Source organism: Pleurodeles waltl, chromosome 3_1 (genome assembly GCF_031143425.1).
Source record: "Pleurodeles waltl isolate 20211129_DDA chromosome 3_1, aPleWal1.hap1.20221129, whole genome shotgun sequence".
Taxonomy (NCBI): Eukaryota; Metazoa; Chordata; class Amphibia; order Caudata; family Salamandridae; genus Pleurodeles; species Pleurodeles waltl.
Window position 1 is genome coordinate 1,654,686,583 of NC_090440.1, and position 19,765 is coordinate 1,654,706,347.

The following is a 19,765-nucleotide window of genomic DNA, read 5'->3' on the forward strand; positions in this document are numbered from 1 at the left end:
CCGGGATGGCCACTTGGAGGATTAGCCCAGAGGCATGCTTCAAAGGGGAAGCTGCCTTTGATGGGCTGCCCAGCCCAACACCTTTGAGCAGGGTGCCTTTTTGTTCCTGTAGACAGCATAAAGAAAGAGCCAGAGAGGGGAAACTTGCCCCCAAACCGGTTTTACCATGGGTGTGTTGCCCTCAGGTAGCCATACCTCTAGGGTGAACGACCTTGCTCCTGCTGACTGAGGAAGGGTCGTGCCATCTTGAAGGAGGGAAGAATGTGGAGCTCTGGGGTAGCCAGATGCCACACATCACAGGAACTTCACCAGTAGATAGAAGGGGGACCCAGTAGCCCATTGGCTAGTGACCATGTGGCACTTTCCTGGGATAAATATGGAACTCTTGGCATGTTAACCCTCAGTACTCGCTGGACTTCGAGGGAGGGCGAGAAGAAGACCACTTTGCACCTGTGGACGCTCACAAAAAGAGGCTTTGATGCTGGAGCGACTGGACCTGCTGCACTTTAGGCTAACTGAGTTTGGACCCTGTTCTGCGTGCCTGGCTTGAGGAAAAGATGATTCCCGGCCCCAGTCAGTTGGCTGACCTCCCAGAACGGCACTGGGGACATTAATGCTGAAAGAGCCCAAGTCGCATCTTTGGTAGCCACCGCAGACGGTTTGCCGCAGCTGGACGCCGGGCATCCCAAAGGACAATTTGGAGATAGCCAAAAGGTGTACTTGTATCTGCTGGACCCGTGGATGTTGGTTGTGACTGGATTTGTTGACCAAGAGGGACACTAGCCCCCACTAAAGATTTGCACAGTTACCACTGTGTTGTAGAAGTGCAAGGTCTGCATCAGTAGCTCTTGGAACCCTGCATAGAGGACTTTGTGGGACCCTGGGATCCATGGACAGAGTCGTCCTACTCACCTGTGGACCCAGGACTGGGCCAGACTTCATCCTCGTCGACTGCACAGCATCCGGAACATTCTTGAGCATCTTTAGCCTGTTTTCCTCAGCATCAGGACCACTCCATTATCGTCCATGGAGGTCATCCTGTAAAGTTGGATCTTGCTCTGAAAATGCTCTGGAGGCCATGTAACTGTCCAAAGTATCCTTTGTGGCCTCCCAGACCTCTTTCCTTCTGGACTTGGTCACCCAACTAGGGATGGAGTTGTCAAAATAACTTTAACAAACTTTTCAAAAGTTTTCAAACGTTTTGTTGGCCAATGCTTGTTTGCAGCTGATAAAAGTTATGTATTCTTTCTAAAATCTGTATCTATGGAACCCTCTGCTGGATTTTGATGACTAAGGTCGCTAAAAACGTATAAAACATCTGCTCCATTATTATAAATTGGTGTCTTGTTTCTTTTGTGTCAAGTGACTCTCTTATTCTGTTGTTTGGTGCTCTTACATGCTAAATTCATTGCCCCTTTGCTAAGCCTTGCTGCTCAAAGTCATAACTACCCAGGGTTGAGCTAATATTAAGTAAATGTACTTGACTGGGCCCAAGACAGTATTTGTGGGTGTCCTGCTGATAGAGCTTCCCAGCCCCACCATATATTATACCCAAATCCTCAATAGGTGTACTACAAAGAGATGATACATTTCAAGAGTTTTATATGTAAATGAAATGCAGCATGGGAACAAATTGTGATGTAAAAACAGCAAGACTCATACATTTGTCATGGATCAGTTTTAAATGCCTGAGCCTAGAACAGAATTATACAAAATGCATGATAATCCATTCTCAACTGGGACTAGCCAAAAGTCATTTGTTTGTGGTTATGTTTTAGGTTAAAAAATTCAGTCCTCAGATGATGATTTCTGAATAAGAATTGGGACCATCATCAGTGTTTCGGTCTCTAATATCTTACAAGCGATCACTTATATTAACCTGATGCCATGCAGTCCACTAGTGACATTTAAATTATAGGCTCTGGGTACATTTTATACCATGATCAAGGGCTCTGTGTGTAAATTGTATGTACCAATTAAGATTATGCCAGTTTGACTATCTTGAGCACGGGCACTTTACTACTGGTCAACAGAGGTGAAGTGCACAGGGGTTTAAAACCAGCACAAGTATAGGTTCCAGCAAGAGATGAAAAATATGGGGTCAGAAAAGTTGGATTTCAGACAATAATGGAAGCAGAAAATAAACAAGGGAGGGAGTGTTTGTGTGGTTGGGGCGGGGGAGGGGGGTCAATTGTCTGATAATCCCCAATATCTCATTCAGGGAACATACACCTATTTACATTTTTGGGGTAACCCCATGTTTCATACTCAGATTTTTCGTCAAGCATGCACCAACATGTATTGACAACAACTCTGCAGCGGTTGGTTCTTTAGCTTCACCCTCCTCCTCTCCACATCTTGACAACCCACCATTGAGCAAAAGTCATAGACCAGCTTAGTATACCTCTGGAGAGAGCAGGAAAATGGTGGGGAGGGGTCACCCCAAAAGCCCAATGTGAGCATCGTTTTTAGGTGATGCCTTGATTATGGTAGAAAACATTGTATTCTTTTTTTAGAAAGGACAACATTTTGGGCACATCGATGTAGTGGGCTACAGTGTTCCCACCTGTTGTTCACAAATGTCATTTTCAAGCTTAGCACAAGTTATAGTTACTTGAGATAACTGTAACTAGAACAGGTGACTTTCTGTGGTTTGGGACGTTTAAAAAAATTAGAATAACTATTGCGTCCCTGTAACCTTTTTTTTTGTTAAGTGAACTTCTATGCTTTTTTGATTCTATTTCCTAACTATAACGTCCCTGTAATTTTTTTTCAGTGATTTCTGTGTTTTTTTTTTAACTTAAAGGACTGTTCATTACTATACTTTAATCCAATCACAGCTGCACACGGCCTGTGGCCGTGCGTGGCAGCGGTTGGCCTCAGGGTCTGGCCTGTGAACAACCACCCAACCTCACCCTCGCACGGCCCTTTGGCCGTGCACGTCAGGAGTTGGCCACGGCCGGTCTCTCTGGGTGTGAGATGGTGTATCTGGGGGGTGAGAGTGGATGTGAGAATATCTGTCTGGATGCGAGAGTGGGTGCACCAGTGTCTTAGTTGGTGTGTCAGTTTCTGTATGGGTTTGTGAGTGGGTCTGTGAGGGTTTCATTAGGTCTTTGAGTGGATGTGTGAGAGTCCATTTGGAACTGTGAGTGGGTGTGTGAGGGTCTGAGTGGGGCTGTGAGTAGGTGCACGAGGGTTTGAGTGAATCTGTGAGAGGGTGCATAAGGGTCTGAGAGGGTGAAAAAGATTGAAAAGGAGAAATTGAGAGAGAGAAAGTGAGAGGGAAAGAGATAGAGTTTTTTAGGCTTTGGTGAATGATATACTTTGAGATATTTCTGGACAAATTGAAGAGAAAAATGTATTTGTCAAGTTAAGAGTGAGATCACCTTTCATTATGAAACGTAACCTTTTGAAGTTGAAAACAAATTAAAGTAGGGAAATGACCACAGACACACCTGGACTAGAACCCTCAACTTTCAGTGTGAGGGTCTGTGACCATAACCTTTATGCCACAGGTGACTCCTGTAAGGAAATGTCTCCCTGTTGCAATTACCCCCCACTTTGTTGCCTGATACTGATGCTGACTTGACTGAGAAGTGTGCTGGGACCCTGCTAACCAGGCCCCAGCACCACTGTTCTTTCACCTAAAATGTACCATTGTTTCCACAATTGGCACACCCCTGGCACACAGATAAGTCCCTTGTAAAAGGTACCAGTGGTACCAAGGGCCCTGTGACCAGGGAAGGTCCCTAAGGGCTACAGCATATGTTGTGCCACCCTAAGGAACCCCTCACCTAACACATGCACACTGCCATTGCAGATTGTGTGTGTTGGTGGGGAGAAAAAGGCAAAGTCGACATGGCATCCCCCTCAGGATGCCATGCACACAAAATACTGCCGGTGGCATAGGTAAGTCACCCCTCTAGCAGGCCTTACAGCCCTAAGGCAGGGTGCACTATACCACAGGGGAGGGCATAGATGCATGAGCAATATGCCCCTACAGTGTCTAAGTCTATTCTTAGACGTTGTAAGTACAGTTGTGGCCATATTAAGTATATGGTCTGGGAGTTTGTCAAAAACGAACTCCACAGCTCCATAATGGCTACACTGAATACTGGGAAGTTTGGTACCAAACTTCTCAGAATAATAAACCCACACTGATGCCAGTGTTGGATTTATAAAAAATGCACATAGAGGGCATCTTAGAAATGCCCCCTGTATTTTACCCAATTGTTCAGTGCAGGACTGACTGGTCTGTGCCAGCCTGCTGCTGAGAGACGAGTTTCTGACCCCATGTGGTGAGGGCCTTTGTGCTCTCTGAGGACAGAAACAAAAGCCTGCTCTGGGTGGAGGTGCTTCACACCTCCCCCTTGCAGGAACTGTAACACCTAGCAGTGAGCCTCAAAGGCTCAAGCTTCGTGTTACAATGCCCCAGGGCATCTAGTTAGTGGAGATGCCCGCCTCCTGGACACCTGGACACAGCCCCCACTTTTGGCGGCAAGTCCAGGGCAGATAATGAGAAAAACAAGGAGGAGTCACCCACCAGTCAGGACAGCCCCTAAGGTGCCCTGAGCTGAGGTGACCCTGCCTTTAGAAATCCTCCATCTTGGTTTTGGAGGATTCCCCCAATAGGGATAGGGATGTGCCCCCTCCCCTCAGGGATGAGGTACAAGGAGGGTGTAGCCACCTTCAAGGACAGTAGCTATTGGCTGCTGCCCTCCCAGACCTAAACACTCCCCTAAATTCAGTATTTAGGGGCTCCCCAGATCCTAGGAAACTAGATTCCTGCAACCTAAGACGAAGAAGGACTGCTGACCTGAAAGCCCTGCAGAGAAGACGGAGACACCAACTGCTTTGGGCCCAGCCCTACCAGCCTGTCTCCCCACTTGAAGAAAAACTGCAACAGTGACGTGTTCCATAGGGTCCAGCGACCTCTGAAGCCTCAGAGGACTACCCTGCATCTAAAAGGACCAAGAACTCCTGAGGACAGCGGTTCTGCTCCAAAGAAGAAACATCTTTGCAACAAAGAAGCAACTTTTAAAGAACACATGTTTCCCGCCGGAAGCGTGAGACTTTGCACTCTGCACCTGACGTCCCCGGCTCGACTTGTGGAGAAACAACACTACAGGGAGGACTCCCCGGCGACTGCGAGCCCGTGAGTAGCCAGAGTTGACCCCCCTGAGCCCCACAGCAACGCCTGCAGAGGGAATCCAGAGGCTCCCCCTGACCGTGACTGTCTGCTTCTAAGAACCCGACGCCTGGTAAGGACACTGCACCCGCAGCCCCCAGGACCTGAAGGATCCGACCCCCATTGCAGAAGCGACCCCCAGGTGGCCCTCTCCCTTGCCCAGGTGGTAGCTACCCCGAGGAGCCCCCCCCCCCCCCCCCTTGCCTGCCTGCTCCGCTGAAGAGACCCCTGGGTCTCCCATTGGATTACATTGCGAACCCGACGCCTGTTTGCACACTGCACCTGGCCGCCCCCGTGCCGCTGAGGGTGTACTTTTTGTGCTGACTTGTGTCCCCCCCGGTGCCCTACAAAACCCCCCTGGTCTGCCCTCCGAAGACGCAGGTACTTACCTTCTGGCAGACTGGAACCGTGGCACCCCCTTCTGCCTATGCGTTTTGGGAACCACTTTGACCTCTGCACCTGACCGGCCCTGAGCTGCTGGTGTGGTAACTTTGGGGTTGCCCTGAACCCCAAACGGTGGGCTACCTTGGACCCAACTTTGAACCCTGTAGGTGGTTTACTTACCTGCCGAACTAACAAACACATACCTCCCCCAGGAACTGTTGAAAATTGCATGGTCTAGTTTTAAAATAGCTATTTGCCATTTGTGTGAAAACTGTGTATGCTATGTTGCTAATTCAAAGTTCCTAAAGTTCCTAAGTGAAATACCTTTCATTTAAAGTATTGTTTGTAAATCTTGAACCTGTGGTTCTTAAAATAAACTAAGAAAATATATTTTTATATACAAAAACCTATTGGCCTGGAATTGTCTGAGTGTGTGTTCCTAATTTATTGCCTGTGTGTGTACAACAAATGTTTAACACTACCCTCTGATAAGCCTACTGCTCGACCACACTACCACAAAATAGAGCATTAAAATTATCTCTTTTTGCCACTATCTTACCTTTAAGGGGAACCCTTGGACTCTCTGCATGCTATTTCTTACTTTGAAATAGTACATACAGAACCAACTTCCTACATTGGTGGATCAGCGGTGGGGTACAAGACTTTGCATTTGCTGGACTACTCAGCCAATACCTGATCACACAACTAAATTCCAAAAATTGTCATTAGAAACTGATTTTTGAAATTTTAGCTATTTTTTCTAAATTTTTAAAAGCCCTGCTAGGGCCTTGTGTTAGTCCCTGTTAGCATTTCTTTTAGAGTTTAAAAGTTTTGTAAAAGTTTGAATTAAGTTCTAGAGATAGTTTTAGATACTTAAAAAGTATTCCAACTTTTAGAAACAAAATGTCTACTGCAGAAGAGATGGTGGGGGAGCTCAACCTCACCCCTTACCTGCATCTTAGGATGTCCGCGTTAAGGACTCTCTGCAAAATCAAAAAGATAAAAACTGGGTCCGACCCTACCAAACTAAAGATCCAGGAGCTTTTGGCAGAGTTTACAAGGGACCACCCCTCTGAGGATAATCCCTCAGATGGGGAAGTTAGTGAACAGGAGGATGATTCCCCCCTCCTGTCCTAAATAGGGAAGACAGGGTTCCCAGAACCCTGACTCCACAAATCATAGTCAGAGAGACTGGTTCTTCCATAGGGGAGTCCAGTACCTCTGAAAGCATTGAGGGCAGCCTCAATGAAGAGGACCTCCTGTTAGCCAGGATGGCCAAAAGATTGGCTTTGGAGAAGCAGCTCCTAGCCATAGAAAGGGAAAGACAAGAGATGGGCTTAGCTCCCATCAATGGTGGCAGCAATTTAAATAGGGTCAGAGATACTCCTGACATGCTAAAAATCCCAAAAGGGATTGTAAGTAAATATGAAGATGGTGATATCACATCACCAAATGGTTCACAGCTTTTGAGAGGGCTTGTGCAACCAGAAAAGTAAACAGATCTCACTGGGGTGCTCTCCTTTGGGAAATGTTCACTGGAAAGTGTAGGGATAGACTCCTCATACTCTCTGGAAAAGATGCAGAATCCTATGACCTCATGAAGGCTACCCTGATTGAGGGCTTTGGATTCTCAACTGAGGAATACAGGATTAGGTTCAGGGAGGCTCACAAATCCTCGAGCCAGACCTGGGTTGATTTTGTAGACTACTCAGTGAAAATACTGGGTGGTTGGGTAACTGGAAATGAAGTGCATGACTATTTTGGGCTTTATAATTTGTTTATGAAAGAACACATTTTAAGTAACTGCTTCAGTGAAAAGTTGCATCAGTATCTGGGGTAACCAAAACTTCCAGTGGGGATGACCAAAAGAAAGGGGTTACAAAGCCTCCCCAGGAGAAAGTGGGTGACACTAGAAACAAAGACAGAGTCCTCTGTAGGGCCCCAAAAACCAGACCAGGTGGGTGGGCCCCAAGACACAACCCAAAACAAAGGTGGGTACCAGGGTAAGAACTGGGATGCCACTAAGGCATGGTGCCAAAACTGTAGACAGACAGGGCACCACACCAAGGACACTTCTTGTCCCAAAAACAAACCCCCTAGCAAAATCCCAGGGGTGACCAGTGTAGCCATTGGGGATGACTCCTCAGATGAGGAGGTCTTCATAGCCTTCAACTGGAAAAAGGGCCCCACAGGTGAGTTGGAGATTCCAGAGGGAAGTAGACACTTCCACCACCTAGTGGTGAATGGAATCCCAGCCACTGCCCTGAGAGACACTTGTGCCAGTCACACTGTTGTGCATGACAGACTGGTGTTCTCAAACCAGTACATCCCAGGTGAGACTGCCAGAGTAAGAGTTAGCCCAGACAGGGTCACTGATAGGCCTGTGTCTTTTGTGCCCATAGAAGTGGGTGGGACTTTTAGCTGGAGAAGGGTGGCAGTCAGTACAGAACTCCCCCTTGATTGTCTCCTTGGAAATGACTACCCAGAGGTTAGTCAGAGCCCAAGAGAGGAACTGGTCCAGTGCCAGCCCTCTCCCAAGGATTCTGGAGGTGCTACCCCTGCAGTTACTGCAAGTAGGCCCCAAAAGAAAAAGAAAGGAAAACAGAGTAGGAAGGGTGGGCAACCTTTAGCCAAGGTTCCAGCAAGCCAAGGAGATTCTGCTCCAGTAGGAGAGAACTCCAAACGTGGCACTGGTAAAGTCCAACCTGACCCACAAGAAGTCCTGGCTAGTCAGGCAACTGTTAAACCTGAGTGGTTGGCTCCCCAGTTAACAGAAGAAAGAGTGGAAGAAGGGTATTTACTACAAGATGTAGTAACCCCCCACTCTTACACAGCAGACAGGCACCATGAACCCAAAGAAGCCTGTAACGTAGCTCCTTCCTTTGCAGGTGAAGAGCTAAAGGTGTGGTTCTGGGTACTGACAGCTGTCAGTGGCCTCTGCTGGGTGTTAGCCTTTATGCCTGCACTATCCTTGGCATGGTAGTCTGACCCCATGCCAAATAGCAAGTTAGGCCCCCTGACCCTGTTGGTCATGGTAGGGTTACTCCAGCTCTGGGTAACCTCTTTGGGTAAGCTAGGGGTGACCCTGGCTAAGATAAGATTAGCAGAGGTGGATACCTCTAACCCCAAACTAGAGAGGATGGGTGAAGACATTAAAAGCACAGACAAGAAGTAATTCAGACTAGGTCCTATCACTGTGGAAGTGGGTCAGTTCCCCAGAGGGAATGACCTGAACAGGAGGATGTAAGGCAGAGTAGGCCCTGCAACAAACCAGCCTATTTCCTCTACTCTTCCTCGCCTGACAGACTAGGAAGACTCTCCCAGCTTTGTCTGAGTCTCCTGGCCTATGGGCCGGGGGGGGGGGGGGGGGGGGGGGGGGGGAGGATGGGGTTGTGTAAGGAAATGGCTCCCTGTTGCAATTACCCCCCACTTTTTTGCCTGATACTGATGCTGACTTGACTGAGAAGTGTGCTGGGACCCTGCTAACCAGGCCCCAGCACCACTGTTCTTTCACCTAAAATGTATCATTGTTTCCACAATTGGCACACCCCTGGCACACAGATAAGTCCCTTGTAAAAGGTACCAGTGGTACCAAGGGCCCTGTGACCAGGGAAGGTCCCTAAGGGCTGCAGCATATGTTTTGCCACCCTAAGGGACCCCTCACCTAACACATGCACACTGCCATTGCAGATTGTGTGTGTTGGTGGGGAGAAAAAGGCAAAGTCGAGATGGCATCCCCCTCAGGATACCATGCACACAAAATACTGCCTGTGGCATAGGTAAGTCACCCCTCTAGCAGGCCTTACAGCCCTAAGGCAGGGTGCACTATACCACAGGGGAGGGCATAGCTGCATGAGCAATATGCCCCTACAGTGTCTAAGTCTATTCTTAGACGTTGTAAGTACAGTTGTGGCCATATTAAGTATATGGTCTAGGAGTTTGTAAAAAACGAACTCCACAGCTCCATAATGGCTACACTGAATACTGGGAAGTTTGGTGCCAAACTTCTCAGAATAATAAACCCACACTGATGCCAGGTTTGGATTGATTAAAAAATGCACACAGAGGGCATCTTAGAGATGCCCCCTGTATTTTACCCAATTATTCAGTGCACGACTGACTGGTCTGTGCCAGCCTGCTGCTGAGAGACGAGTTTCTGACCCCATGTGGTGAGGGCTTTTGTGCTCCCTGAGGACAGAAACAAAAGCCTGCTCTGGGTGGAGGTGCTTCACACCTCCCCCTTGCAGGAACTGTAACACATAGCAGTGAGCCTCAAAGGCTCAAGATTCGTGTTACAATGCCCCAGGGCACTCCAGCTAGTGGAGATGCCCGCCTCCTGGACACAGCCCCCACTTTTGGCGGCAAGTCCAGGGGAGATAATGAGAAAAACAAGGAGGAGTCACCCACCAGTCAGGACAGCCCCTAAGGTGTCCTGAGCTGAGGTGACCCCTGCCTTTAGAAATCCTCCATCTTGGTTTTGGAGGATTCCCCCAATAGGGATAGGGATGTGCCCCCTCCCCTCAGGGAGGAGGCCCAAGGAGGGTGTAGCCACCCTCAAGGACAGTAGCCATTGGCTACTCCCCTCCCAGACCTAAACACTCCCCTAAATTCAGTATTTAGGGGCTCCCCAGATCCTAGGAAACTAGATTCCTGCAACCTAAGACGAAGAAGGACTGCTGACCTGAAAGCCCTGCAGAGAAGACGGAGACACCAACTGCTTTGGCCCCAGCCCTACTGGCCTGTCTCCCCACTTCAAGAAAAACTGCAACAGTGACGCTTTCCATAGGGTCCAGCGACCTCTGAAGTCTCAGAGGACTACCCTGCATCTAAAAGGACCAAGAACTCCTGAGGACAGCGGCTCTGCTCCAAAGAAGAAACATCTTTGCAACAAAGAAGCAACTTTTAAAGAACACACGTTTCCTGCCGGAAGTGTGAGACTTTGCACTCTGCACCCGACGCCCCTGGCTCGACTTGTGGAGAAACAACACTACAGGGAGGACTCCCCGGCGACTGTGAGCCTGTGAGTAGCCAGAGTTGACCCCCATGAGCCCCCACAGCGACGCCTGCAGAGGGAATCTAGAGGCTCCCCCTGACTGTGACTGTCTGCTTCTAAGAACCCGACGCCTGATAAGGACACTGCACCCGCAGCCCCCATGACCTGAAGCATCCGACTCCCATTGCAGAAGCGACCCCCAGGTGGCCCTCTCCCTTGCCCAGGTGGTGGCTACCCCAAGGACCCCCCCCCCCCCTTGCCTGCTTCGCTGAAGAGACCCCTGGGTCTCCCATTGGATTACATTGCGAACCCGACTCCTGTTTGCACACTGCACCCGGCCGCCCCCGTGCCGCTGAGGGTGTACTTTTTGTGCTGACTTGTGCCCCCCCCCCCCCCCCCCCCCCCCCGGTGCCCTACAAAACCCCCCTGGTCTGCGATCCGAAGACGCGGGTACTTACCTGCTGGCAGACTGGAACCAGGGCACCCCCTTCTCCATTGAAGCCTATGCGTTTTGGGCACCACTTTGACCTCTGCACCTGACCGGCCCTGAGCTGCTGGTGTGGTAACTTTGGGGTTTCCCTGAACCCCCAACGGTGGGCTACCTTGGACCCAACTTTGAACCCTGTAGGTGGTTTATTTACCTGCAGAACTAACAAACACTTACCTCCCCCAGGAACTGTTGAAAAATGCACGGTCTAGTTTTAAAATAGCTATTTGCCATTTGTGTGAAAACTGTATATGCTATTTTGCTAATTCAAAGTTCCTAAGTGAAATACCTTTCATTTAAAGTATTGTTTGTAAATCTTGAACCTGTGGTTCTTAAAATAAAGTAAGAAAATATATTTTTACATACAAAAACCTATTGGCCTGGAATTGTCTTTGAGTGTGTGTTCCTCATTTATTGCCTGTGTGTGTACAACAAATGCGTAACACTACCCTCTGATAAGCCTACTACTCGACCACACTACCACAAAATAGAGCATTAGAATTATCTCTTTTTGCCACTATCTTACCTCTAAGGGGAACCCTTGGACTCTGTGCATGCTATTTCTTACTTTGAAATAGTACATACAGAGCCAACTTCCTACAACTCCCTACTGTGCTTTTAAGTCATTGCATGGAGAGACCATTGCAATGACTATCTCTCTCTCGCTCTCTCGCTCTCTCTCTCTCACACTCTCTCTTCCATCCCATTGTGGGATGAAAGAGAGAGAGGGATAGGACCGTTGGGGGGGTCCTCAAGGCCCCCACGGTCCTAGCCTCCTCCCCACGTCCTATGAGAGCCGGCATTGCACCCACAAGCAGGGAGCTGTTTTAAATAGCAGCTCCCTGCATGTGGAAGCAACGTTTTGTCTGTCTTCCCTGCACGCATATTTGCGTGTGGGGCAGACAGGTGAAAATTCTGCTTTCTGCAAAGGAAAGTGGAATTTGTTTGCTTTTGCTAGGTGGAAGCTGTCAGCTCCCATCAAACAAAAGCAAACAGCTATGTCCCGAGGGTGGGCACCCAAGGACATAGCAGGAGCCGGCCCTGGCGCTCCCCAGGGCCATTGATGGCTCCTTGTGGGGGGCTGCGTCGCCCTCCTCCAACTCTGCATCTACCCCTTTTTTTCGACCTTCCCACCCCCCCTTCTTCTCATCCTCCCCTTGATGGATTAACCCAAAACGTTCCAGACAGCAGCTGACGTGACTGTTGATTTTTTGGGAAAATTTTGTAAAGATTTGTCAAGTGGCACCAAAGGTGTAAGCAAGTAAAAAAAACTGCTTTTTCTATAGAAACTAGGCCTATTGGTGTCTGCCACTAGGTAAAAAAGTATGTTTGGTGTGAACACTACTTGCCACCATTAGCTGCTATCCAGACATACACATTGTTTGGGCAGTAGGCATGTGTACCATACGAGAAACTAACATAGTTTGGTGAGTATAAATCATTAAAACTAAATTACTCAGCCTACTCACCCACCTCCACCACCACCACCCAACTGAATCAGACTCAGATCTTGTTCAAAAATGTTTTGAATGTCACACCCCAGACTACTAAGTGGCGCTGCGATGCCATAGTTAAGTCAGGTTGTGTGCTGTACTTGTGCTAAATAACAATAAAACATTTGAAGACTGCCCATTGATCCATTGTTTAGTGATTTAATATTTAAAATGTTCTTTGTTTTTAAAATGCAATTTGTGAACCTGAACTGACCTACTCAGTCTGTAACACCGATTAAAAGCCTAAACCCGGAGGAACACGTTTAAGAAAATATGATCAGACATGTTTTTTGTGGTGTTTCAGAAAAAGTTATTTTTGCACATTTGTACACACCTGACGATAAGTACGTCTATGTAACCTATATAATTGACTTGTTTCCTGTTACAGCAAATGAAATTTCAGTAGGTGAGAACTCAAACAGAATAAAAGATCGAATAATATTTAATGCTTTTCTTTCTTGAAAATAGAAACACGGAACATTTCTAATAATCTGTCTATCACGACTAAGATAGATCGTGAGCACCCAGGAATGAGAGAATATGCCAGAAACAGAGGCTGGTGGGATGGCAAAAAAGAGTTCCATTTTGCGGCGGTGTACTCCTATGACAACACAGCGAGGCTAATTACCTCCGGTGGCAGATACTGCGAGGGCTACAAGCAACTGAAGAAACACAAAGGTAATAATGGCGTTCTAGGAAATGATTCAACACATTTCATCATCGGATTAAGAAAGGTGTATATGCAGTGTCCAAAACTATACCATTTGCTCAGTAAGCAATAATCAACTGAAAAGCTATCCTGTGTGTATAAAGATTTGTATTCACTTATTGTATTGCAAAACCTAAAAACTCATGAAATTCACCAGTTGCTATATGCAATGCATAGTAGCCCGGGGTAGTAGCATACCTGTAAAGAACAATTTGGCATACATACAGTATGTTGTACATTAACGGTGAGGCTTGTTACAATCGTCACCTACACCCATTCTTACGGCTGTATCATTAGGGCTGCCTCTGTTATCAATCTTGAGTTGATTTGAAAAAATGTTAGCTCATGGTGGGTGCCAGGATCACATTTAAGTTGCATAGTGTTATTCATAAGCAAAACCGGGCCAACAAACCCTGACATAGTTGCTAAAACTGTCTCCGCATCATATCGCAGCCAGGACCCTTACATTAACTTTTTTCCATTTGCGCTCACAATGCGTTTTCGATCAGCAGAGTGTATTGGAACTGTTGGGTCCTAAACTATGCCATGCCTTGGAGATGGAAGGACTAGGAGAACGAGTCCAAATATGACCAGCAACTCCCAAGAGTGCGGACTGAGAAAAGGGAGGAGACGCCAGACCCAGTACTGAGCCCGGGGGTGGAAGAAAAAAAATAAGGGACCATGACTTGGCTTTATGATCAGAACTCTTGTAAGCCTGAAGTGACCATCACTGTGGATGGGGAACTTTGTGACCAATTTATCAGTTATGAAATCTGGAAAGATGTGATGAAGATTACCAGTCAAAAAGACAGCTGACCTTTGTGGAGGTAAGTGAGCTAATTTACCCTATATCGTAGGAGAAAGCCAGATATAACAAGGTTTACACATGGATAGTAATCCACTACAAGAAAGGGGAAAACATCTGCCCCACTAATCTCCCTGGAATATTCTAGGAGATGCTGATGTGACCTGTGCGGCCAACCTGTAGAAGACTAATATCTTGTAGTAGATTGCATGAAGTGTACAACAGCTCAGAAGGCGAGTAGGAGAATAATTGACTCATTTTAGAAGGCCCATCATCACTCCAGAGGAGAGAGAGCTGAGAGGTAACTTCTGGCAGAATGATGTAAGGCAAAAAAAAGAAAAACCAGATATCACTAAAAATAATCTTAAATGCTACTGGCAAGAACTGCATAAAGAATGGAAGAAGGACTAGCGCTAGGATTTAGAGGGGTCAAGAAAGAGCCTGAATGAAATGTTCCAATGTATATAAAGATGCTACACATTTGCTAAGAGAATTATTGAAATGGAGGGCAAGATGAAGGACATCTTTGTCAAAATTATGCCCACCAGAAGACGGATCGGAGAGATGGCTTCACAAGTAGAGGCACTCCGATGAACTGCGATGATTTAAAAAACATAGTATGCAGATGTAAAACAACTTGGCAGAGGCACAGAGCAGTATAGTGCCGTCTCGCCACAGACAGAGAGAACGCAAATCCTGGAACTATGGTTCCTGTTCTAGAAAAGTAGACCATTGTGATGGTGTGCACTATGAATGGTCACCTCTGACTGTAACAGACGATCCTGTAGAGGTGTTAGTTTTGGTTTTGATGACCTGAGATTTGGAAGTAGAATCTGATAATGGCCTGGTTATATTTTATTTCTGGGTAGTAGGAGATAGATGGCATGTTCTGAATTGTGTTCTTCTTTAAAAGGGGGAGCAAATTTGAGCATTGGCATACAGAGATTAGTGAAGTTTGTACATCGCTGCCCTTAATTAGGGACATTCCTTGTCATATCTCTTAACATAAAGGGGCTTAGTTGAGCTGCCTGATGAACAAATATTCACAACTACCTAGCATTTAAGACTGCAGAAATTGTGTTACTGCAGGAAACGCGCCTGAAAGCAGGGGATTGGAGAAGTTTGGGTGCAAACTACGGCACCCAAATCCATGGAACAGCACCATCCAACTACCAGGGTTGCCATCTTGATCTTGAAATTTCTTAACTTTCTTATACCTGACAAAATAGTTGGAGGCTCTGGCGGGTATGCTTTAGTAAAGGGAGATTAGGGGATCATATGGTGAACATATTCTCTCTCTGTGTCCTCAACCAAGATCACTTATGGAAAAGACCCAATGCAAAGTATTAGCATCTGTCAAGTTTTTTTTAGAAAGCTAGCAGGTGACTTCAGCTTGGTGATTGATGTATCTGCAGGTAGGTCAGCAAGGATGTGGGGCATGACTGGTACCGTCTGGAGACAAGTGAAAGAATAGTTGAATGACATAGGCCTACACATTTAGGCAAGAAAACATATATTTATATTTTTTTCTAGTCTTGTGGTGCAGAGAAGCACAGAAACTGGGAATGATATGATCACTATCCGTTACCACATCTTGGTGTGGGTCTACAATACTGGGAAACCTCTCCCCAAAAATGAGCGATGTTGGAGATTAGGTAGGTAGAGTTTAAATAGTCAGATCTATAAATGAATATGTAGAAATTAAGTCCCTCAGAAGTAGTAAAATCCTACTGGGGTGAAAGCAAAAATGGCACTCACTCATACATCCACACAGTATAACAAGCATTTGCAATGCGATGGGTCTCGCGTTCGCTTGAGTTAGAGCTATTAGTGTTGTAAATTTCTAACAGGACTTTTCTTACCACATAAATTGAAAAAGAAAAGTAAAACTCAACCCTAAAAACAGCACTTGAAAATCACAAAAGTCACTGTGCTCAGAGGGAAGGTGTTCACTCCACACCCTAAATCCACACAAAGGTTTATATACAACCCTTGAGCACACTTTGTTGTTTAAAGTTCAAATTAAATCAGAGTCCTTAACTCTGGTAACATCAAATATCCAATCTTTTATTACTTTGATGCCCACTGTCGACACATGTTTCGTCGTTGGGGTGTCTTTCCCCAGGACTCCTCAAGGCTAAAACTGAAATAAGACCTTTATTTTACAAAGCTAAATAACATGAAGTCATTCAGAAAAAACACCAACTTGTGATAAAGAATATAATTGTTATTTGGGTTTCTACTAAGCATTGGACTGGATCTAATGTGGAGATTATATTTTTCCTTTTATCGCAAGGTGGCAAAGCAATAAAAGACTGGATATGTGACATTACACAACTAAGGAGTCTGATTTCATTTGGACTTTAAACAACAACGTGTGTTTGAGGATGTTTGTTGCAGTCCCTCAGATGTGTCAAAGGGGACTTTTTGGGATACTTTACAGGCAGTAATTAGAGGTGCTTAACAGCAGTTGCTACTCCAGCCAAAAGGGAGAGGGCATTGGTACAAACAAAACTAGAGACAGCTCTAAAAGAGTCTGGGCTTGACCCCATAGCAGTAATTAAGATGCAACTATATAGTATATAATTATTACACTAATTACTATATAATATATTATATGAGTGGCCCGGTAAATGTGCCACATTTTACCACTGAGTTACTGATGCCAAGGATACCGTTAACTCCAGGGTTGCTGAAAATTGTGCCCAATGTGAGTTGGACCCTAAGAATCCACTAAGAAATGAGGAATTTCTGGATGAGTCAGTAATTCCGGATCCAATTCTCTTGCTAATGCCTCTCTTTGAGCCAGACTTTCTCTCAGGCATCTCTGAGTGAAATTTAAGAGATCCACGGTATTAATGTTTATTCCATAATTCTGATGGATCCAATAAATGCTGTTACTTGCACCATTAGAATTAAGAGACCACTCATAATGAAGGTCTGTATATTCCAAACAGTTTCAGTTAGACTAGGGACAGGGGCTTGAGGGGGGATTGGGGCAGGGTGGGGATGGGGGAGAGGGTCCTGCTGGATTATGGAAGCCGTGCTAGATATAGGCGACAAGAAAAATACAGCAGTCCATCACTTTTTTCAAATAAACACAGGCCCACATGCCTGGCAGAAATCAGTGCTTAGCTGGCTTCACGTCCCCGAAGACAAGGCCTGTCAATGTAAAAAAGAAAAGAAAAACTGTTGAAAAAGAAGAGAATCACCAAGATACACCAACCCTGCTTTGTTCTTTTTCTTACATTTAGCAATGTACCTCCAATATCACAGTTGTAGCCTTCTTTCTAATTCTAATGAAGTACTGCTTCAGCTGTTTTTTCCATAAAGCAGGATACTTTACTGTCACCAAAGGTTATTTAGCCTATAGTAGGCACGTCTCTCATCCATGACCAGAGAGAGCTGGATAAAGGCCAAATTCAGCTACTAGGAATATTTTTATTAGCATAATCCTTTCTTTGCATCTTGAGGCAAATAACAAGTCAAAGTGTCAGCTGCTTGCAATCACGGGGCACCGAATACCCAACAGATATCTTATATTGGAAATAGAAAATCTTTTTTTTCAAGATCAGTCCATTTGACGTAAGAAAAGAACAGCAGGGGCGTGGCTTCGGGCGTCAAGATGGCAGTTGCACTCTGAGACTGCTCTGGACCCCTCCGTCATCCGCCTGAAACAATCGCCATTTTGAGCGTGTTCCAACACCACCGATCGTCCCTGTGGGCGCCTCAATAGATGTGGACCAAGAAACTGCGAGCGTCGAGGTCGCGGCGCCCCTGCGGAGGCTGAAATTTGGACGGACGCTGTGGCCAATATGGCGGCTGGGACCTGTGTCGACCGTAGTGGCGAGCGCTCCCGTTGGGGGTGCGCCTGAGAAGGAGGAGCCGGGTGGGCCGTGGGGGCTCGGCCCGCCGCTGCATCCAAACAAAGATTCCAGTGAAGATCTGGAGGGGAGGCGGCGGTCGGCTGCCCCCTGGAATTGCAGTGAGGCGCTCCCTCTCCGCGGCTGTCCTGCGCGGAGGGGATCGGCATCCCTCGAGTCACGGATTTCCTCCTGGGCGCCCGGGCTTCATCGAGGAGTGCCCCGGCTGGCTGACCTGTGGGACCGGGAGTGAGCGCCTGTGCGAGGTGCTCCAGCGGTGTGGACGCCGGACGGGTAGTGCAGGCCCGCCCGGCCCGGCACTGCGGCCGAGCAAGGAGTTTGGTGGATCCCAGGGGAGGGGGGCGGCAGTCGGCTGCCCTTGAGGACGGCGGTGAGGCATTCCCCATCCGTAGGGCGGCCCTGACTAGGGCTGTCGCCTCAGGGTGGTGATCGACGTCCCCTGAGGCGGTGACTCTCCCATGGGCACATATTCGAGATTGAGGTGTCCCGGCCTCGGTGGTGCGGCGGGAGAAGGCCTTTCTCCGCCCGGGCTGTCTCGTGTGATGGAGGCTGGGTGTCAGCCAGAGGCGCCGTGAAGAACTGCTGGCTTGTATGGACCGATTGCACCCCCCTCCCTGTGACTGGATGGCGTAGAGGGGCAGAGGTGGGTGCGGAGAAAACTGGGCCTGCTCTTGTGCTGTGAGGTGCATCGGGGCCAAGTACTGGGATTGAGAGAGTGACTGGGGGGGTTTTGGTCAGCTTGAAGCACTTGGATTCATCTCCCGAGGCTCGGCGCGGGCCCCTGCACGCACTCTGGACTTGTTCTCGGAAGGGCGAGTGTAAGGAAATGCCTCCTTGGCATGGTTGCCCCCTGACTTTTTGCCTTTGCTGATGCTATGTTTACAATTGAAAGTGTGCTGAGGCCTGCTAACCAGGCCCCAGCACCAGTGTTCTTTCCCTAACCTGTACTTTTGTATCCACAATTGGCAGACCCTGGCATCCAGATAAGTCCCTTGTAACTGGTACTTCTAGTACCAAGGGCCCTGATGCCAAGGAAGGTCTCTAAGGGCTGCAGCATGTCTTATGCCACCCTGGAGACCTCTCACTCAGCACAGACACACTGCTTGCCAGCTTGTGTGTGCTAGTGAGGACAAAACGAGTAAGTCGACATGGCACTCCCCTCAGGGTGCCATGCCAGCCTCTCACTGCCTATGCAGTATAGGTAAGACACCCCTCTAGCAGGCCTTACAGCCCTAAGGCAGGGTGCACTATACCATAGGTGAGGGTACCAATGCATGAGCATGGTACCCCTACAGTGTCTAAACAAAACCTTAGACATTGTAAGTGCAGGGTAGCCATAAGAGTATATGGTCTGGGAGTCTGTCAAACACGAACTCCACAGCACCATAATGGCTACACTGAAAACTGGGAAGTTTGGTATCAAACTTCTCAGCACAATAAATGCACACTGATGCCAGTGTACATTTTATTGCAAAATACACCCCAGAGGGCACCTTAGAGGTGCCCCCTGAAACTTAACCGACTGTCTGTGTAGGCTGACTAGTTCCAGCAGCCTGCCACACCAGAGACATGTTGCTGGCCCCATGGGGAGAGTGCCTTTGTCACTCTGAGGCCAGTAACAAAGCCTGCACTGGGTGGAGATGCTAACACCTCCCCCAGGCAGGAGCTGTGACACCTGGCGGTGAGCCTCAAAGGCTCACCCCTTTGTCACAGCCCAGCAGGGCACTCCAGCTTAGTGGAGTTGCCCGCCCCCTCCGGCCACGGCCCCCACTTTTGGCGGCAAGGCTGGAGGGAACAAAGAAAGCAACAAGGAGGAGTCACT

At 47.5% G+C, this 19,765-nt stretch overlaps 1 protein-coding gene across 3 annotated transcripts in view; it reads left to right on the forward strand.

Moving 5' to 3' along the window:
• Window positions 1-19,765, forward strand: part of SCRN3 (secernin 3) — a 196,992-nt gene that overhangs the window by 73,163 nt on the left and 104,064 nt on the right. For all 3 annotated transcript variants that reach the window (XM_069225372.1, XM_069225371.1, XM_069225373.1), the window contains exon 5: window positions 13,014-13,223. In XM_069225372.1, coding sequence (XP_069081473.1) covers window positions 13,014-13,223 — 210 coding nt within the window. The remainder of the gene's footprint in view (window positions 1-13,013; window positions 13,224-19,765) is intronic.